Source organism: Tursiops truncatus, chromosome 15 (assembly GCF_011762595.2).
Source record: "Tursiops truncatus isolate mTurTru1 chromosome 15, mTurTru1.mat.Y, whole genome shotgun sequence".
Lineage (NCBI taxonomy): Eukaryota > Metazoa > Chordata > Mammalia > Artiodactyla > Delphinidae > Tursiops > Tursiops truncatus.
In genome coordinates, this window is record NC_047048.1 from 13,540,537 (window position 1) to 13,562,606 (window position 22,070).

Here is a 22,070-nt window from a genome sequence, read left to right on the forward strand (position 1 = left end):
CAAAACAAAACAAAACACATGCTCTATGCCTAGAACACTCTATTTTTAGAATTTTTAAACAAAAACAAACGCATAGTGATTTTTACCTCATAAGTTTCTGAAGAAGGTGTATAAAATGCAGCACTTAGAACTGAGGACCCTGAGAGATTCTGGGAGATTCTACCCACAGGAAACTCAGGTTTTTGACTTAAGTACAGGATATTTGGGGAAACACGTGATAACATTTTTGGAAAGGAAAGAAATATGAGATGCCCTCATGAGGCTTGGAGACAGAAGGCCGGATCCAGGCAGGATCCCTGGTAGTGCTTTTAAGCAAGTCACTTGCCTTTTTGGTGCCCTTTGTTTCCTTATATAAATATATTATAAGGGAACGGGTGGTTTTTTCCTATGCCCAAGAAGCTCAAATAACATTAAAAATTCCAAATGCTTAAGCTAAAGCTAAGCAGTACCTGAATGCTAATGTTGGGAAGGGTTTGGCAAATGGAATACCAAAAGGATGACACCATTAGCTTGGGTGTCTGCAAAATTTTCTTAATTAGACTGTCTGCTCCCCAGCCAGAAGCTGGTTCGTATTTCTCACCATATGTTCCATCGTCGGCTTACTTCCCCTGATGTCAATCATTCCCCTCCAAAGCCCCACCAAAGATCCCCAGCTGCTTTCTCACTGGCTGCTTCTTGGAAGGGGGTGATGTTGCTGGACGGTCCATCAAAGAGATCTGGTTTCCCTTCAGGGTCACGGAAATGAATTTCATGACCCTTTTGCAAATCACAGCCCCAGATAACGAGCTGAATCTCTCATCAAAAGAAAAAAAAACTTTTATTTTTTTCTATTGCATAAATAATGGTAAATTAGACTCTTTTTTATACAGATTATATATTTACAGACAAGTTTGGTTAGAGAAAAACATCTGGTAAATATGGCAGTCAGTTTTCCTTTATACACTAAGATAACATATTAATAATATGTACTTCATGGGATCAGTACGTTGCATGCCAAGTTAATTTATATTAATATTTACATTTTATATAAAGATTTTCTTTTGACTAATCTGCTGACTCTCTCATCATTTAGTAGCAGAAATCATCAACGAATACTGAATGAAAAAAAAAAAAAAGGAACATGAATGAGGTAAATGGGAAGATTGTGACCCAGGATTTCAGTCTTAGTGGCCCATTCTGGTTATGAGACCTGCCAACCTCCCGTCAGCCTGGTGGTAAGAGTCCTCAGCTGCGCTCTGATTTGTATCTAGCCGTTTACCACCGTGCTTTGAGAAAAAACTCCTGTCTCAAGTCTAATGACCCCTAGGGTCACAACGACCCCTACCCCTAGCAGATGACAGCTTGCCAACCCATTCCCGGGCCAGATTTTGGGGGCTTATTTTCCTCCAAGGGCATTGTTTTTGGTTAGCCCTTGGAGAAATCGCTTCTTCCTGGATTCAGAGCTGGGGAAGAAAAATCAAACCCCACTAAGAAGCCATTTAAAGACCCCTGAAGCCTGATTTCCAGGTTAGAAAGAAAGAACATTCTTTGATTTTCCTTGGAGAGAGCTGAGAGACAGTGACTTGTGTAAATTTCCACCAGGAGCTGAGAGGGCCCTTTCCTTGGCCAATCTAGGTCTTTCCAGGGAAGACCAGCAGGACTTGCTAGAAAAACAATGACGGCCTCCATTTACTTTGGGAAGAGAAAGAAAAAAGGAAACCCAGGAATTCAGGTTGTCATGGCGCAGAAGGGCCGGAGACTTCTGTGGATCTGCAGCTGCCCTCTCTCTACCCTTTATCCCTCCTCGTGGTTGGATCGCATCTAAAGCAGGCGCCTGTGCTCAGCATCACTCATGAACCACCTAAGGACCACTGCAGGCGCCTGGTCTCCGCAGACTCTTCATCAAATCCCTAATAATCCCCAGAGATCGTGACTCCCTTCTGCAATGTTACGAATAATTACAAGCCACTATCCTATATGCGGGAACTGCTGTTCCATGGGTCAGAAAAAAAAGAGAAAGAAATGATCAGAAGTTGTGCTGTTTATTCAGTAACTTCCAGTTAGGCTTTTTCAGATGGGGAAGCAGCATCTTCTCCTGGAATCTGGCTTTGTCTCACCCTACTTAGGCAGGAATTCTGATTCACGGGACCTGTGGTAAGGTGATTCCCACGTCCTTCATTGTGACACTGGCTCAGGCAGGACACAAAGCCCATCTTGGATGCTCCCTTGAATCAGCAAGTCCTTAGGGAGTAAATAAAACCTCTTGCCTACAAGACACACTCGACAGAAGCCGACTTGCATCTTTCATCTACAGACAACGGACACCTAAAGAGATAGCTTGTTACAACTGCCTCTTGGGATTTGTGTTTAAAAAAAATGAAACTGCCGGTCCCTGATGCAATTCATAGGGGACACAGGGACCCTCTCAAAGTGTGGGCATTCACTTTGATTTGTTTCGGACAGTCACAAGAGGAGGGCTCTTTTGAGTCATCTGGTTGACCTTTCCCTTTGCTTTAGAGATGAGACACCTGAGGCTGGGAAGGGGAGTCACTCAGAATTATCTGGCTGGTGGGTGGCAAAAGCACCTGGGGCCCTGCCTCCTGTGCCCTTCCTGGCTGACAGCGCTTCTTACACGTCCATGGCTAAGGTCTTCTCTCTTCGCCTCAGTTCAACCGGTCTGAGCCCAGACAGTGCACCCTGGGAAAGGCATTTTGACCTTGGCAAATGTCAGCAGCCCCCAAGGCACGGCAGGCTACCAGCCACCTCTTGAAGTTCCCAGCACATGTCGTTGGGATCAGGTTGTTGGGCAGTAGCCCCATGGCCCTCAAACCCCTGTACGTTCCCAGAGTGGACCAGACGTACAGGGAAAACGTTCAGAGATCAGCCTCAGCGGCCCTTTAAAGACTTTCTTTTTCACTCCCAGGCCCAGGGATGGAGCAGCAACGCACTTGAATTTTTCAGTCCCTGGAATATTCCTTCCTAATTAACCTGCTGCTCTGCCCCCTGGAAAATTCCAGCCTCTGCATCTGTTTCACTTGGGCAATAAAATCTAACAGTGTGAGAAGCACAGGTTTGAAAGCCAACACATCAGGCTCAAGGGAAAGAGGTGGATGAGGGCTATGCCCAGCATGGGGGGCCCACTCAACGGCTTAGCTACCCAAGGCGGAGGCAGGGGTCAGGATGCTTCACAAGTCTTTCCCAGTTTCAGAGGACTGTCTATGGGGGACTGGCAGAACCCGATTCTTTGTGACTATATTTCAAGCCAACTGAATCAAATTAATTTTTTTTTTTTTTTTTTTTGCGTTACGCGGGCCTCTCACTGTTGTGGCCCCTCCCGTTGCGGAGCACAGGCTCCGGACGCGCAGGCTCAGCGGCCATGGCTCATGGGCCCAGCCGCTCCGCGGCATGTGGGATCTTCCCGGACCGGGGCACGAACCCATGTCCCCTGCATCGGCAGGCGGACTCTCAACCACTGCGCCACCAGGGAAGCCCTGAATCAAATTAATTTTGCCTCCAAGACTTTTTGAGCATTGTTATCATGACTCTTGAGACCTTATAAAGAGGGTCCCAAACCAGTATTCAGTAGAAACCACGGCTGTTTCAATGACCATGGATTTGGCATGGAGCATAGGATACTAAGAGAACTGCTTGGCTGGTTTCAGTGCCTGACCTTTTCCCTCCAAACCAAGTGTCTATGACAAGGCCACATAACGGAGGACAGTGCCCTGAGTGACTTAGTCAAAGGAAGTAAGAAGGGAAGCTGAACGTTTCTGACATTTAAATTGTCATGGAGACAGAGTGCTTCAAGGCAGCCTCAACCTCCCTGCATTTTGCCATTGCTTTAAATAATTCAAATTGAAACCCCTAGCTGCGGAATAATGTTTCTCTTCTGTTTCTGATGGATTTTTTTTCCCCTTCCGGAGGGAGTTGAGGCGTCTGGGAGGATAGCTACGGCAACACCGTTAGGTTACGGAGGCTAAGCCCTGGGAGGATCACAGAAGAGGCCAATGGGAAATCTCTGATCTGAGGTCATTTCAGATAGATGTTCTCCAGGGAAGACGGTCCCGCGGTCCGCCTGGTGACACAACCAGTATATGCCAAAGTCTAGAAGCTTAAGTCTATCTGTATCGTCATGGCATTATAGGAAAGGGGGCCCGCTCCTTTTTTGCAGTGGGGTTCCACACCTTTTGTGTATCTTAGTGGAACAGAATAAATAACATGATCACTAAGGGCTTTGGGAGAAATAGTGCAGTAAAATGACCTAATATGGTTTGAGACCTCCAGCTGGAAGGAGCAGACCGCGGCAGCTTCAGCAGGCCTGGAGAGCTAGAGCACAGCGGAACGGGGCTTTACAGTGTGCAACCACACAAGGCCATGCCCGCCAAGCTGAGGAGCTTGGCGGTCACACCTTACTTTTCTGGTCATGCCCTCATACGGTCCCGGGGAGGCTGCTAGCTATGGGTTAAGAGCAAAACTCTCTTTGATTTATGACCTGAGTCTGGACTGAACCTAGAGAAGGCATTTGGAATAAAAGATACATTTCTCTCCTAGGCGTCTGATATATCGTTTTGTGATTCTGTGGATGGGAGGTTGGGATGGGGGCGTGATCATCAGGACGAGCTTGCCATCTTTCATTAGGCTCTCTCGGCTAACTGCAGAGAGGAGACCATTTGTCAGGCGAAATTGAGACAGGAAGCAGGTATCAAGAAAGAAGACGTGTCGCACACATCTTGTTCTCTGCAAATAAAACACCTAGAAACTCTGCAAACCACTGGCTTGCCGGAGACCACACGTAAACCTCAGTTCACTTTAGTTCACATGTCTGGCTTGTGGGAGAGCTTCTCAACAGGCAAACAGATGCTTTTAAAGACTGGGGCTTAAAATATTTTTTGTCTTCCAGATGGCATTTCTGCCTTTTTGCCCAGAATAAGGGGTCTTTGCTCTGGGCTCTGGGAAGTGGGGAGGGTACCCCCCGGCTCACAGGTAGCTCCTGTTCTCTTGAGCAAATGGAAGGACAGGTCCAAACATAAGAGGAAAAGGCAGAGAAATGACCAGATCCTTGGAGGCTAATTTCTCCCACCAGTGGGATACAGATTCAGGGAGTCAGGATGCAAGCAGGCAGAACCCAAGTGTTTGTTCTTTAAGGAAATGTTCCCTATTTTTGTGTGCCTTGGCAAACTCAGGGTGGAATGCAAGGGTTGCCATGGCAACATCCTTTTTTTTTTTTTTTAAACACAGATAGGTCATGTGGGACCCACGCACATTCTGGAAGCCACGGTTAATAGTTCCCATGCTAGGTCCTGTTTGGGGGCTCTGGGAGTGATGAGAGACAGCTCCTTTGGGGGTCAAAGGGTCAGGGTCTGCACCCCTTGTCCCCCAAGCAAAGTCAGGGGTGGAGGCAAGAATGAGCCATGCTCGGTTGCCAGTCTCTCAGCCACCCCATAACAGACTCTTCAGTCTATTTGCTGGGAGGACAGAGTGAGCGTTGCGTTTCTCCCGCTCAGTTCCTGCAAAGGTCACTTCCAGCCAGGGCCACACGGCACACCGTGGACATGGGGGACCAGGACTTCTAGAGTCTTCATCCGTGAGCACAGTAACTCCCGTGGGGAAGGCACTGGCTGGCCTGGGGCCCTGGAGGAACACTGGTGTGGACAGAACTTGGGGGTGGGGCGGTGGGAAGTCAGTATTTTCAGCCCAACACCGTTGACAGACCGTCCAGGCGAAGCTGCTAAGCTACAGGATCTCGGTGCCCAGAGTCTCCGGGGTGCCGTTAGCTCTGGGACGTTCCCACACACTCAGCTCCTGGCGCCACGTGTGAGGTGACCACGGCAGGAGGTTCACTTCTAGCCCATCAAAGAGAATTCTATGGCTTCTTTCTCACCCTCCCTCCCTAGCAACACCCACAAGGGATGCCTTCTCCTGGGTAGGATGGACTCGGTTCCACGGACTCACTGGGAGAGAGGAAAATGGTCCTTTAGGGAGAGGATGCGAAGGACTTGGTGGGGAACGGGCTGTTGGTGTCTCTCAGGTTGCCGTTTAATTCACACCCTTGCACAGCGGCTAATTGCTCTTCCAATGAAGTCTAACCCTCACATCCTTCAAGGTCCCTGCTCCCCAGTAGGAGGCAGAAGAACCTCTGGCCTTTAAAGAAGTACTCATTTCTTTTGCCCTGAAGTCCAGCACTGCCCTCTCACAGGGCAGGGTCCTTTAAGAATCATGCCTGGGGTCTCTATCCAGTCTACCTGGGGTCTCTCACCCCGCTCCCCAGGAGGACGTGGCCAAGTCATTCACGGGGTCCCTCCCACCTAAAGAGAGAGAGCAAACTGCTTTGGGCAGAAACTAAATATAAATTTGTCCTGTGTGTCCGTATTCTGCATTTGGACCTGTTCTCATTCTGAAGCCTGGTCCTGAGGGACCGAGGTGAGTCTGGTGAGAGGGGAGAGAGGAGAGATAGACAGACGTGAAGCGTCTAGCGGGGCAGGGCAGGCTACAGGGACAGGCAGGCCATTGCCTTACTCGGCCTGGATGTGTGGGACCCCAGGCATTTTCGCAGAGGGACTTGTAACCTCCCAGGTGCCCGGGAGCTTACACCTGCTCCCTCCTCCACCCTACGGCTCAAACCCTAGTTTTACTTGTGCTCATCGTGGGTATTTGCAGTGGGGAGGTTTCTAGAGTTGCTCCCAGGCTGTTGCCCAAAGTGCTTGCAGAGGTGATTTGGAAGAAGACCCCAAACTGAGACCTTGGACATTCCAAGTCTGAGCAGATCAGAGGGAGAGAGCAGAGAGAGAGGGGAGGCTTGAGGAGGGATTCATAAACACACACCGCACCCCAAAACCACCCGGCTGCAGCAAGAGAGGAAAAATTCTGGCACCTCCACACTGAACGAAAAGGGAAAAGGGAGAGGGGAATAGCTTGTAGCTTTAAGATGCAACGGAAAGAAAGAAGAGTAAGACAACTCCAGTCACAGAAATAAAGACCTGAGCTTGGAAACGTACAGAGGGAAGAATTACAGCGAAAGGTTATTGGCTAATCAGACTACGCAAGCTGGAATGAATAGCAGCGGTGGATGTGGCATCTGGGAAAAGTCAGGAAATCGCAAACTTGAAAGGGGGTTGGCTTCAGTTCCCTTCCCCAACAGAAGTATTTCACCTGTTGAGTTGGCTAAGCTCATTAGCATCTTTTTGTTCTCTTGTGAAAATGAGTCAGTTGCAGAATCTGACTGCCTGAAGATGTTATGTAAAATACAGTGGTTTGATCTTTCCAGCTTTCCGTTTGGGTTGGTGTTTCTCGTTCTATCTGGGAAGACAGACTAAGAAAGCAAATTGGAAGATGAGAGAAAGGTGAGATGCACAAGGACCTTCACTTGCAGAGGTCTCCCAGCATGGAGATGGGTTTGGACTCCATCACTCTGGACCACTGGGGCGTGGCTTGCAATACCTCCTCACCACCAGCCTATGTCCCTCTCCATCCCCAAACTACCCACCCCAGGGAGGCAGGGATGTGTGCCGGAGGACAAGCTTCTATCAGCAGTAAAGCAATTAGGGACGATGGATGTCACACATGAAGAAACCCAATATATACGTCTGTCTGTGTGTCTATGTGATAGAGATGCCCACGGTTATGCTTCTCTTTTTTGTCTAAACGGCAGCACAGGCGGCAAGGCTGGGAGAAAGGCTCTCTGCAGATTCCAAAATGCTGGTGCGCGATGGGCTCTAGGAACAAAAGCCAAGTGCCGACGGAAACCGAGAGCTCCCCAACTCTGCCAACAGGAGTCCTGTAGAAAAGGCAGTAGAACAGAAGCGAAGGGGGTGCAACTTGCAGACCGCTGGGTGCTGCACCCCATCCGATGGCTTTCCCCTCATGCCTTGCCGGGGGGCCTCCACTAGGTTGGGGAAGGAAGCCAGGGTAGGACGGGAAGCCCCCACTTCTGCAGCAGCTCAGAAGTCAGCTTCTCGGCACTGAGGGTTGCCCTGGGGTGGGGGAGGGAGGGAGTCTCCAGTTGACCCCTGGGTTGAGAGAACGGTGGGCGGAGGTGATTGCGTGTTCCGCCTCTCTCTTGCTGCCTTACCCTGCCAACCTGGATGGCCGTGGGAATTCCGAGATGAAGATGAAGTTTCTCTTTAGAGTTCCTACAGGCGGTCGAAGCGATCATTCGGAACTCCTGGCTATTTATTGCATTAGGAAACAAGACCATTAAAGCATTGAAGACAGCCCTTTTGTGTACCTGCCAAGGGGATGAAGTGGGTTTGCAACAACACGGGTTGCACTGCAACCTTGGGTTCTTCGCTGGACTGTGCCGCGTCTGCACCGTCCGTATCTGCTTTTTTTGTGGAGGAAGAGTCTGCCCGCGGGGCAAGCACATGCGTGAGCCGGGAACGCAGCTGCCGGGGAGGCCGCTACTCCATGCCGCTCCGGAGGATCTGGTTGGCCGCGATCAGCATGACGCTTATGATGAAGGCCATGGCGAAGGCGCAGATGAGGCTCTTCCGGACGCAGGTCTGTCTGTTCTGCTTCTGGGAATGCACTGGAGTGGGGTGTAGGGCAGAGGGCAAGGAGGCATGGAGGGAAGGCAGGGAGGGAAGAGAGAAATGACACAGTGAGACAGATTGCACTTCTTATCCAACAAGCCCAGGGACCGGTCCACAGGAAGAAGACCGGTCACATCAAGTAAAGCATCTCTAGGTCAGCTCTCGGAAGAGACTGGGCATCCCTGCTCCTGGCAAATGGTATGAAGTGGCCAAACTTCAAAAATCGTGCCAGATGTGACGTTCCGAGTGAGGTCTAGGCTTCCAGATGCAATAGCGCCACAGCGATTTCGGAGCGAGGAAACACATCACATTTTCGGCGTGAGTCTCACCAAAGGCATCGTCCAGGCCTGGCCATGTCGTTTCTGCAGAAAGCCGGCCTCCTGTGTTTGAGGCAGCTGTTACAGACAGAGCGAGGTTCGGATGCATCCCTACAGGGTGGGCTGGAAGCCACTTACCTTTCCCAGGACTGTTCTTGGGTGGCTGCCAGTTGAAATGACGCTAAGGGACTTCCGGCATTAGGCAGATACGCGCAGCAGCGGTTCGAGCGCGGGGTCCCTGGCTAAGCTACATCACAGCACCAAGAACTTATTAAAAAGGCAGATTCTCAGGCCGGCCCATGCTCCCCGCAGATCTGTTGAATGGGGGACTCTGGCCAGCGATCTCCCGAGTTTAACTAGGTGATCGTGGTGCCTGTTGAAATCGGGGTTGTGGCGACCACGTGAGCTGTGGCTAGGACCCGCGTGAAGCAAGGAGGTGCTGCCCCCAGATCCTGCGGCCCCAAGGGTCTGACCTTGGGTCCTGGGGTGGCGCTGTCTTAATCCTTTTGTTGGGCCAGGTCTTGAGTCACCATTTTTATAAGGCCCACGAGAAACCATTAGTTGGTCTCGATCAGAAGGCGTTAACTAGTGGGTTAGGAATATGGGCCAGAAATAGGGAAATGGAAAGAACAAGAAAGGAAAGAACGGCTCTCTCCTCCAGGCATTGCTTCCCACGCCAGAATTTCTTTTCCTTCTCTTTCCTCTTTTTGTCTAAACCTCCTTCCCTGTCCGTCCTGGTCCCGCACTAAGCTTTACACACAGTTTACCACTTAGCTTGTGGAAGAAATCCCTTCTCGGGAGGCTGGCGGGAGGCGACCTACACCAGGGCTACTCGTTGGACCAGCTGCCTCGGCACCATCTGGGAGTCTGATGTCAATGCGAATTCTCCCACCCCATCACAGAATGACTGAATCCAAATCTATGGGGGTGGAGGCCAGGAATGTGTATTTTTAATAAGCTCTGCAGGTGATTAGGGGATCTCCGGGGCCCAGCCCCAGGCTTTTTGGTTCAGTACATCTGGGTGGGGCCCAAGAATCTGATAGAGCTTGAGTTGCTGGGGGCAGGAGGGCTGTGTGTGTGTGTGTAGGTGTGTGTTAGGGACATCGGGCTGTGGGTACTGCAGAAACCCAAGGCCAGGACTGAAGAACATTTTCAGATTATCTTCCATTTTGCAAAGGGGTCCTTCTGCTAGACATTCTACTGTCCCTTTGCAAACAACCACCAGCTGAGGGAACGTGGTTTTTCTTTAGGCCACATTGAGTGAAAAGAGAAAGAAAAGAAGTGTAATTTCCCTTAAAATGACTCTCTGCTGGAAAGAAGGCAAAAGAAAAGGTCAAGGTAGGGTCCACATGCCTTTAAAAAAACCTAAAAAAAATGTTCAAGTTCACGGCCCTCTCCCCCTTGACACTGAGCGGCTCCTCTAATGCCCTAGAAATAGCAGGGAAGAAGCAGGAAGTGGGTGATGTTTCCAAAGGCAGAGGAGCTTCCCCTGAGACAAGGCTCGGGGGGGGGGGGGGGGGCCTCTACAAATTACATCCACCGGAAAGTTTCTCCACACTTCACAGAGGCCCAATGCCCCCGGCACAGCTCCCGGCTCCCTCCCCAATACCTGTCGGTTATTTCTGCCTTAGTCTCTTAGGCCTTGTCTCGATATCTTTAATCCTTCTGGGTCCCCTGGGTCCCTTGGTGATTGAAAGTATTTTTGGCTCAGTTCTCTACTACTTGCTCATCCTGTCTGGGTCTTAGAATCTTATAAGTTCTTACCTGGAGGAAGAAAATTTCCTCGGTGCAGAGACGTGTCTGCCTCCAGAAGTGGGCAAATGTAAAAAGTTGTATCAGCCCTCAGGAAGGAAAACGGAGGTGGTGTTTGGGAAGGAAAGGACCCAAAGCAGAAAATAAGGTGAGGATGTGGAAATGGCGTATCTAACACTTTCTGAGGACTATAATTTATTCCGGCAGCTCCTCAGTATAAAACTGCTTCTGAAGGCAGACATCTACCTTCCTATCTTGAGGGCTGGCGAAGGCTTAAGGAAAAGAAAAACTGTGTGATTGGGCTGAGGGAGAAATTTTTTGTGGAAGCCCTTCTTTGTGAAGGACACCCAGAAAAAAAGGTTACAGGCAACAGGATTATCCCCCAGGAGAGTGGCTGCACCTTTGATCTAAAAATCCTTCAAAGCAGTAGGAGGGGAGAGATAAGGAAGGAGGAAAGGCCTGGGGACCTAATAGTTTGTACATGAGGTCATGCCAGTCTGGATCCAGACGTGAGTACTGTAAGTAGAGTGCAGCTTCCAGCTCTCTCTCCTGGGTAGTTCTGAAACCCACCGTCATTGGAGATTAGAGTCTTTAATTCAGATTCTGTGCAAGGATGAGAATTCTTTTTTATTTTTTTAATTAATTAATTAATTAATTTATGTTTGGTTGCGTTGGGTCTTCATTGCTGTGCACAGGCTTTCTTTAGTTGCGACGAGCGGGGGGCTACTCTTCACTGTGGTGCGTGGGCTTCTCATTGCGGTGGCTTCTCTTGTTGCAGAGCACGGGCTCTAGGCACATGGGCTCAGTAGTTGTGGCGCACGAGCTTAGATGCTCCACGGCATGTGGGATCTTCCTGGACCAGGGCTTGAACCTGTGTCCCCTGCATTGGCAGGCGGATTCTTAACCACTATGCCACCAGGGAAGTCCCAGGATGAGAATTCTTTCACATCCAGTTCTGATGTAAGTTGTGTGGTAGAGTGAAGAAGCCAGACACCAATCTTAATCACAATCATCTTATCCCACATTGTAGCTGTGTGAGCTGGGGCAAGCCAAGCTCCCTGGGCCTCAATTTCCCCGTCTATAAAATGTGGGTAAATAAGACCTACCTTGTGGTGAGGATTATGAGCATAGGAAGGTACTTGAATGTTGTCTGTGTCCAGTGAACGCTAATTCCTATATGGAAACCTTGAAAAAATTCCCCTTTACTTACTGAGCACCCACCTCAGTGGGCAAGGTACGCATATATACTTTATAGACGTCCTTGCAGAATTAATAGCGATAGTCCTTTGTGAATTGGGTGTGTGACCCTCATTTGGTAGGTGAGGGCTCTGAAGCTCCGAGAAGTAGAGTCCAAGGTCTTTTGGAAAATGGTGAAGGTGGGATTTGAACCCACGTCTGATTCTAATATCCAGGTTCAAAAGTTCTACACAAACTCTCTCCTGATCTTTTGTTTAGCAACAGAAAGTACAGCCAGAGGAAGATCCAAAAGAAATGTCCTTCAAATGCTTGGTGTGGTCGACAGTATAACCCAGCACTAATTAATGTGTTTGTTGATCATAATTTAATGCCTGTCTTTGGCTATCATATATCTGCATTGCACTATATTTTTGTGTACTTATTCATTCTCAGTGTCTACACTTGGTTTCCCCAACAAGATGACAGGTCAGCCCAGGATGAACTGTGAGTTGGAGATATGGCTTCTTCTCTTCACTGCCACTTAGGAAGAGCCCTGGGCAAGAGGCTGAATTTCTCTGAGCCTCAGTTTCTCACTCTGTAAAAGGAGCTAATGATAATTGTTCTGTTAATTTCAAAAATTATTTCAGAGATCAACGGGCTCATAAAAAAATCAAAAACTATTGTGCAACCCTGACTTGCTAGAGAAATGCAAGGTATCCTTCCTGTATCCCCTGAGGGCTGCAGAAAAGATCTGATGGTTTTTCTCCTGTTTCCTGCAGCCTCTAGCCCTGGGCTGAGACTATAGCAGATGCTCCCAAAACCTTGCTTTGGTCCCTTCCCTCAATTATTCATCCTGAACTGCAGCCAGACTCCTTCCTGGAGCAGTGCTCGGTATGCGTCATCACGCCCTGCAATCTCCCTGAAGGCCCCCCCTTGCTGGGGGAAGCAGTTCTATCCAGCTCCTAAGCTCAGCAGGTAGGCAGGATGGCAGATCACCTCCTATCCCCTTTGTCCCTCTGTTCCTAGACCACCCCTCCTCCCCTCCCCCAGCAACCTTTTTCTCAGCCAAGCAGCTATGCTCTCTACCTAAGACTCTGCAGCACTGTTCATACCTTTCCCTCTGTTAAGGGTGTCCACTTACCTTCCCTCTCATTTCTTCCAGGCCTATCCTAAACTTCACTTTCCTATGAGGCTTCTCCTGAACATCTATCTGCTCTCAGAGGGCCCGATATTTTAATTTTTAAAAAAATCTAGCTCTTAATATTTATTTACTTTCAATTGAGAAAGAATCCACATACCATAACATTCACCCTTTTAGGGTGTACAATTCAGTGGTATTTAGTACATTCCCAAGGGTTGTGAAACCATCACCACCACCTAATTCTAGAAAGTTCTCATCAACCTAAAAATAAACCCCATACACATTAGAAGGCACTCCTCATCGCCCTCCCTCCCCAGCCCCTGGTAATCATTAATCTACTTTCTGTCTCTATGGACTTGCCTATTCTGGGCATTTCATATACATGGCATCATACACTATGTGACCTTTTGTGTCTGGCTTCTTTCACTTAACATAATCTTTCCCAGGTTCACCATGCTGTAGCATGTGTGGGTACCTCATCCCTCTTGGAGGCTGAATAATATTCCATTGAATGGACGTACCACAATCTGTTTATCCATTCACCAACTGATGGACATTTGGGTTGTGTCTACTTTTTGGGCTATTATAAATAATGCTGCTATGAACGTTAATGTACAAGTGTTTGTGTGGACGTGTTTTCAGTTCCCTTGGGTACAAATCTTAGAGCCACATTGCTGGGTCATATGGGAACTCTATGTTTAACTTGTCAAGGAACCTATTCCTTTTTGGATCTTATTGAGCACTGAAAATGGCAAGAATACCTCATGCTATTGGTGATCTTTTCTATGTTTTTCCTCCCAGTAGATGTTGATATCTTTCTACGTAGTACTTGTCACAGCAGGAGTCCAGAAAGTACATGGGGATGAAATGTGAGTTAGGGGAGGTTGACCCAGGAGGACACAGAAGTGAGGTTTCCTGTTTTCTTAAAAGTTCATCAGCGAGTCCGTGCACCAGCAGACTCCTGGCTGCTGTGGCAGGACCTGGGTTTGTAAGCTCTAGTGACAGACTGCTCCTTCCCCTTCTTATTTTGACAGAGATTCACATGGCTCTGCTCGGCAAATGCCAGGCAGTGGCTCTCGAATCTTTTCCCGGAGACAGGAGTCTACACGGATTTTGCCATTGACCAGCTGGGTGAGCCTATGTAGAATAGGTTCATAATCCTTCTGGCTTCAATCTTCAGAGACACTGGCTCCCAAATAAGGCAAATCAGAATCATAACAATTCTAATTGCCCTAACGCAGATGTACGCAAGTGATGTTCCTGGCAGGGAGTTTGGGGCTCAGGAAATGGTAAAACAATATAAAACCCAGCTCAGATGATTCTAACAATTAGCCAGATCTACTAGGTATGGGAGCTAGAGTTCTGTGATCCTTCCAGGTCTGACACTTTATGATTGTATGAAATCGGATAGTTCCATAGTCTAAGGTGGAGTGAATTAAGAGCTTGTGAAAGAGATTTTTCATCGGTGATAACAGAGCGTCCAGGCACCCACGTAAGACCTGAAGTTAGAGGTGGAGGATGTGGTGTCTAAGGGAACAGGTGATGCTTTCGTAGGAGGAAGACAGGCCACCTGTACTTGTGTGGGTATGAGCTGGCCCTTCGTCACCACAAAGTCATCTTGGGTTTCCTGGTGTCAGACAGCTGTGTCTGGCTTTGAGGGTCCTGCAAGGCTCCCTGGCATGGTGTGGCCAGGTGTTATTTTGGTCTTTCCAGCCATCCTTCCCCTTCATGTAACAAAATTCATCTTTTGGTTTGGGGATATGTGCCTCTCCACCTGGTGGAACTCTCAATCCAGGGCCTCACCTTTCCACTAGTAACAAACCAGATTGGCCAGTAGAGTGCCCTAAGCTCTTGGCTTGTCCAGAGGTAGGAACACGGGCCAAGCAGATTTGGAGCCCCTTCTTGGAATGGAGCTGAATCTCAAGAGAGAGAATCCTGTTGACCTTGGGGAGAGAGGGCCTGCCCAAGCATGATGCCAACAGAGAGGAAAGGACAGAGAGAATGAGAGCAAGGTGGGGGCAGGGAGAGAATGTTGCTTGAGCTCTTTGGGTCCAAGTCAACCAAAGCTCATCCCTTTGGCTTCCCGCATTATTTGAGCCAGTGCTTTTTAGTTTAATGGGGTGTGGGTTGAGTTTCTGTTACTTGAAGCCAAAAGAGTCTTGACCAATACTCTTGGGAACTCCAACGTTGGCAAGGACTTAAATTTAGGGATGAAATGTGTCAAGAGGATGGTTCAAACCCTGTAAATTTGGTCCCTGCACCATCTTTCAAAGATGTGGTGTTCCAGCAGTACATACTCTGCAATGTCTCCAGGTAAAAAGTAACAATAAGAAGAGAACTGGGACCAGGGACCGGCCAGTTTTGTTTGTTACGATTGCTTACTAATGTGTTAAGCATCGTACTAAATCTTCTCACGTGTTATCCCATTTAATCCTCATAACAACCATATGAGGTAGGTCATGGTAAGATTCCCATTTCACAGATGAAAAAAACTTAGGCTCTTAATATTTATTTAAGTGCCTTACTCAAGTGACCTATAGGTGGTGAGGCAGGATTTGAAGCCAGCCCTGTCCAGAGTGCAGAGCTGGAATTCTTAGCTATCATGCCTATAGCTCTCCAGGTCTCTATCTTGTATTTCAGAATCCCTTCACTCCTCACTCATGGCTCCAGAAAACTTTCCTACAGGTTTGCTTTGATAGGTCCCCAACTAGAAGAAAAATCCTTTTTTGTCCGAAGCCCCAACTTTCTTTCAAACTGTCTCTTGTCTCACCACCTGCCATGGACCTCACCTACGCCTTAACCTCCTACATCTACCCCAGGAGAACAGGTTTTATTTCAGGAAAGTCACGGCACCTGGTGAGCTGGGAGCAGATGGTGTGGATGACACATCATGCCCTTTTCAGTTGAATGGGCATGAAATGCCCAAGGGGTACGGCCAGGTGATGAGCCAGGTCTCCCAATCCAGGTGTGCATTTGACATCCGGACAGAAACATTGCAACTTCAGCAGGGATGGCTTGAGCTGGAGCCCTGGGACATGGCTGCAAAATTCTTTCTCACCTTCCAAGGAGCCCAGAAATGTTTGAATCTAGATATGACCACCGTTGTCCAATCTTTGCATCATCGGACAAAGGAAAAAAATAAGGCTCAGAGAGTTCTAAAATGAGTTCCCAGGGTCACACAGCTAGTCTACACAGGGCAGGCAACAGAACCCACAGGACTGCACAGGGGTGCTCTGGGGGCTACCTGGCCTGGGTCACCCCTCTGACATTTGTTTCTCTTGTCCATCATACTGAATGGTACAGAGCAGCTTTGCCGTGTCTTTCACAGAAACTATTTATTCCCCAGTTGATGATTTCTGCTTGATTTCCGTCTCCCGTGCATGTTGTCAGAAGCCTACAAAGCCCTGACAGCTGGTATTCCATTTAGGGACAAGCCTTGGGGGACGCATCCTGAAAGGGCTCACACACAGATCTTGCTGCACGTCTACTTGACTTCCAAATATAATGTGATTTCACTGGCGACGAAATGGAAAAGGAGTGAGGATGATGAAGAGTCGTTCTGTAAAGAGTCTTTGAAACGCCTAAGCGCGGGGAAATGACCCAGGGCCACTAAAGGGGAGCCAGGGCGGGGTTCGGTCAGGTGCACCTAGATTTGGAGCCTTACTCGCAGTTTGACTTCGGACAAATGACTCCATCTTGCTGAGCCTCAGTTCCCTCATCTGTCCCACAGGAACCACAGAACTGATCCCTCAGGCCGTGCTGACAGGTCGGTCTAATGTGTTAACAAATGACCAGCACTTGGGAAGCACGCCAGACAGCTTTCCCTCATCCCTTTCCTCCTGGACTTAGTACATAACCTAATTTATCCTAAGAACACTTAATAAGGATCTGGTGACAGGCAAATAGATGATTCAATCACAAGACCACTTAGTTTCACAGATGTCAGCGACTGGAACCAAATAATAAAATGTGAAATTCGTCTCTCAGTGTCACTGAGCTTATGTTCTCCAAAATCAAAACAGCTGGTGATTACAAGTGGTCCAACGGAAGCAAACCAGCTTAAACCTCTCTTATTTAGCATGGATGGTGATGGGGCATTGTGGGTAGTCACGTAATCTTGCATCTGACCCATTTGATAAGACATTAGTACATCAGGCATAATCTATCTTAGTAAAGGACTTTAAAAAAATGTCTGAGGGATTGGAAGGGTCTGGAAGTCCAACTTTTAGTGAAATATTCTCATTGGATTGGGGACACACAGGCTGCCCACCAGTGGGTAACACCAGAGAGCCCCTGAATTGAGTGGGGTTAAGTGAGCTCTTGCCCAAAGCACCCAGCACATGGGTGACACCTGGTCAAGTGTCTGACTCAAGTTGATGATTTTCCACTTGGAAACCAGGTGTGAATGAAGGAAAAGTCCACTTCAGAATCCTTGCATTAGATTCTTCTAGCTTCTAGTCTCTTCTCTGCCTTCCCAGGGGCTTCTGTAGGTGACTTCTTTTGGTGCTCTAGGAAAGTGCGTTCTATCCATGGTGTGACACCCCGATTCAGGACTTCCTGAAGAAGTCAGGAAAACTTTCCTTACATGTAACTTGGAATTTCATCCTATTTCCTCTTGTCCTTTCCTTGGGAGAAGATGGAAAATGTAACGCCTACCTATGATCACAGAGCCCTACGCACCATAAGGATTAGGCAGATCAGACTGTGTGAGGGGCTCTGTGTATGTGTGTGTGTGCGTGTTGTTTGTATTAACCTAAAAATCCAATAAATAAAACAAAATCAAGGCAAAATGAAAACTAAAAAGAAGACAAAAAAATCCCTCAAACCTCTCCCATCAGGGGTACCACACCCTTTGGGCCCCTGGCCTATTTCTCCGTTCTTTATTCTTCCATTCACGTGGAAGGAATAATCAATACTTCCTGACTTAATGGACAGAATCCGAACACCTTTGTGAAAGTATCAGACCCAAGATTTATAAAAGTGAAAAATATAATCATTGACATAGAATGATGCTGATGGCCTTTGGAAGCCCTCCTGTTCATTTCTAACGGACACACGCTGCAGCATTTTCAAACCTCTTCCTCACTCCAGAAGCTCCAGCTTTGCTGAACTCGAAGACATCTGACGTGGGCTTCTTCAACTTCTGACTCTGCTACAGAATGCCTGTTTCTCTGACTATCGCCTCCTTCTTTGCTCAGAGACCGATGTGCCCTTTCACTTTTTTAAGGCAAAGACTTCTTACATCTTTAGGTGTAATAGGTCCTTACACCTTGATTCCTTCCTCTGACACCAAATAGAGCAGAATTTCCAAGCGCCATGGATCACCCAGCTTTATAGGCGAGCTAATCAGCATGGGAACATATTTGCTGCGGCAGAGCTCTCAGAAGAGCAGGAGAGAGCTTCCTGAGTGGGGAGCAGAAAGAGTGGAGGTGGCCTGAGGGGGGCTCTGGGGCCTGGGGGAAATGTCCCAGCTCCCGTTCCCCCATCGGTCATTTGGGGTTGCAGAGAAGATAAAATTTGGAGAGATAAGAGTTCCATTGCTGGGACTTCCCTGGTGGTCCAATGGTTAAGACTCTGCACTTCCACTGCAGGGGCGGGTGGGTTTGATCCCCGGCCGGAGAACTAAGATCCCGCATGCCTCGTGGTGCGTGGCCAAATAAAAGAAAAAAAAGTTCCATCATTGAAAGAAGGAAAGGCAATCACCTCGTCCCTACAGAGTCAGATGCTGGATTGACCAAGATGTGGGATGGTGCCGGCTGGCAGGTGGGAGGGGGATTCTGAAATGTCAGCGAGGCCTTGGCTGAAGTGTCTGAACAGGCGAGGGGCAGCCTGGGTCAAGGGCGAGAGCAGACAGGAAGGAGTTGATCACTGGGGCGACGGGGCAGCCCAAACAGCTGGAGGCCGAGAAGATTTAGGAAGCACAAGCCATGCACCTACGCCATCAGACATCGGTAGAAGCAGGGAGAGGCTCAAACTGCCAGTAGGTCCCCGTTTGTGGGCAGCAGGCATGGGGGAAAGATGGAAGGGAGAAGGCCAAGGTCACCACAAGGTCTCAAATGGACTCTCTCAGTCCTAGGGCACCAGGGTGAATTCTGTGTCTGTGCGTCCATCTCTTCCCAGACTCCTTTGCCCTGAGTAAAATCAGGGATCCCCTTTCCTGAATCTGGAGAGAGCTGTGGGCGTTAAAATACATGCATTGGTGACTTTGGTCATATCCGAGATGGGAAAAATCTTACACCTAAACGCAAACACAATGAGGTTATGTTTGGGGCCAAAAAGCGCTGATGTATTTTAAAAACCCTCTCTGACATGAGAATCTGTAAAAGGGATTACGTAATCAAGCTCACAGAGGTCATTCAAGAAATCAAGGTGTGAGTTACAAATAGTATTCCTTTTATTGCATAAGATCATGAATTTTAAAGCACAGTGCCTGGCCCTTATCAATCACCCCCAAACGGTAAGTGTTGCTAATGCTACATGTACTAATCAGTAAAGCAGACCCAGGAAGACTTCTATTTGGAAAGCCCTACGTCAGCTATTTATTTGATTAATAGATGAGCTTTTGAGTAATAAAAGGACAGTGCTTAGAGTTCAGACTATTTCCCAGGGCAGTCTGACCTTTCTGAAAGTACTAAGACTTGTGACATTTCTCTGAATAAAGCACCAATCCATGAACATAGGTTCTTGTGGAAAATGCAGGGCTCAGAAATACTCTTCCTACTCATTTCAAGAGTGTGTCTCACAGCAGGGCGACTAGAGCCCCCAAACACTTCTACTGTTTGAGCACTGAGTCTGCCAGCTAAAATCAAGATGGAATGGAGAAGCCAGGCCTGCTGTTTTCTCAAATTTTAATCCAATCCCTGCCCTCTTCACCCGTCCTCGTCCTCCCAATTCCCCTGCCTGCCCGGCTGCAGACGGCGTTGGCTGTGACCTTCTCGCCCTTGTGTGGTCCCTGCGGCTCCAACTCCAAACGCAGACGTTGATGCTATGGTCCAAGTCCCAAGCAGGGCAACCAAGGCACCTTCCGGACCACAGCTGGGTTTTGTTTGCTGTACATAGCACTTTTGAAAATTTTCACTGTGAACGCCTTTACCAGGAGGCATTGCTGTCAAGTTGACCCCGATTCCACCACTCCCTATTTACCTGACTTGAGTTAATTTTGTCACCTCGGGGTATAAGCCACCTCCCGTTTCCTGTAGCAGTTCAGCCCTCACAGGGCCCACGGACGCCCAGGTCTGGATGTACCACCGTGTCCACCTAGACAAGCTCAGCCCCGTGTTGTCTGCCTGTCGTGGGCCTCGGCTGATTCTAACACAGCAGCTCCCAAACCAAAGAACCAAATTCCATTCTGGTGTCTATGTGACAGCTTACCATCTGTACACATTGGCTTGTTGGAATGTTCAGAAAAAAAGAACCGAAAAAAACAGTAGACCTTTTAAAGAAGTCTCAACCTTAAATAAGTTAAAAATTGCCCGTAGCCTGCTATGCTGTTTTAAGGTAATGAAAAAAACTCTGTACATCAGAGCTGTTAAAGCAGCTCTGATTTTCAAAGTTGGAAAGAGGGACTCAATTATTTAACTTCCCTGGAACTCTCTACTGATTAGGGAATAAGGTAGCTTTTTTTTTTTTTTCTTAAAGCTTTCCTTCGTGAGTCCAAGAAAAATGACCTCTCACGGGTCTCTTTTTTGGACACAGGAGAACCTTATTTTCTTGGTGAAGTTCATGAGAGTTTTTTCATGAGCAGGGCTTTTGTTGGCCAGTGTATATTCAGAGAGCATAGAATGGAGGTAATTCGTTCATTCCTAAGGATCCTGTGAAGTAGGTGTAATTATCCTGATGTTTATAGGTGAGGAAACTCATTCAGAGAAGATACACCCCTTGCCCAAGGTCACACAATTAGCCACTGGACTTGACCCAGGTTTGCAGACAGCTCAAACAGGCTCCTTACATCACCCCACGCAGCCCCCACTAAATAAAGGCCAACACCACAAAGCCACTCAAGTCACAGACCTCAGGGTCACCGGAGGAAGGAAGGGTCAATACAGGTCTTGCAAAAATGCAGAGTTGGGGGAAAAAAGCAGAAAAAAAAAGAAACCTACTACATCTTGGCAAAAAGGATCTTTTGACCTCGGTCCTGGATTTGTGGCTTCCGTCCAAGGCCACTTCGGCCCAAGAGACTGTAAACCCATTTTTCATACAGAGGATGTGGAACGGCCGGCCTATCCCAGACCAGGTAGAGAGCAGAAGCAGAGGTACCTACCGCCCTCAAACTCCGTCTGGCAGTTCCCCGAGGTCTCATTCAGGCTCTCTTCCTCGTTGATGATGATGTTCTCAATGTCCTTCATCGTTAAGTGGTCCCGGAAGGCGTGATAGAGGATGTGCTTCAGCTCTTCCAGAGTTATCCTCTGCATGTCGAACTGTGGAGATAAAGAGGAGTGAGAGGGGGACTTCCCTGGTGGCACAGTGGTTAAGAATCCACCTGCCAGTGCAGGGGACATGGGTTCGAGCCCTGGTCCGGGAAGATCCCACATGCCACGGAGCAACTAAGCCCGTGAGCCCCACAACTGCTGAGCCTATGCTCTAGAGCCCGTGAGCCACAACTACTAAGCCCGCGACCCACAACTACTGAGCCAGTGTGCCACAACTACTGAAGCCCACACGCCTAGAGCCCGTGCTCCGCAACAAGAGAAGCCACCGCAATGAGAAGCCTGTGCACCGCAACGAAGAGTAGACCCCACTCGCTGCAACTAGAGAAAGCCTGCGCGCAGCAACAAAGACCCAAGGCAGCCAAAAATCAATCAATCAATTTACAAAAAAAAGAGAGGAGCGAGAGGGTCTGGGGCACTTGGGGGTGAGAATTTGGCTTGGGGCATGACCAGCAAGCCCTAAGTCTTCCTACAGAGATTTGTCCCAGCTTTTCAAGACATCAGATGAGCAGTTTTCTGCCACGCTCAGCTCCAAGCACACTTGTGAACTTGCAGGAACTTCTCGGGAATTCAAGGAATGCCATTCCCCCCTCAGTAGAGAATCTACTTGGAGAAAAAGATGCCACCTGCTAGTTTGGTTTCCTACTCATCCAGCCATCTGCTGTCACCCCTCCACACCTCATGTACTTTGGAGTGTGTCACACTTCAGACAATGCATATGTCTCTAGAAAGTTTTAAATCTTCCAAGAAG

General features: G+C 48.4%; 1 protein-coding gene across 2 annotated transcripts in view; it reads right to left on the reverse strand.

Moving 5' to 3' along the window:
• Positions 1–806: 806 nt before the first annotated feature.
• CALN1 (calneuron 1) overlaps positions 807–22,070 on the reverse strand; it is a 504,452-nt gene continuing 483,188 nt past the window's right edge. For both annotated transcript variants that reach the window (XM_073792040.1, XM_019921827.3), the window contains 2 exons: positions 21,154–21,310; positions 807–8,503 (listed from right to left, as the gene is read on the reverse strand). In XM_073792040.1, the coding sequence (XP_073648141.1) occupies positions 8,376–8,503; positions 21,154–21,310 (285 nt within the window). In that variant the 3' untranslated portion in view covers positions 807–8,375. The remainder of the gene's footprint in view (positions 8,504–21,153; positions 21,311–22,070) is intronic.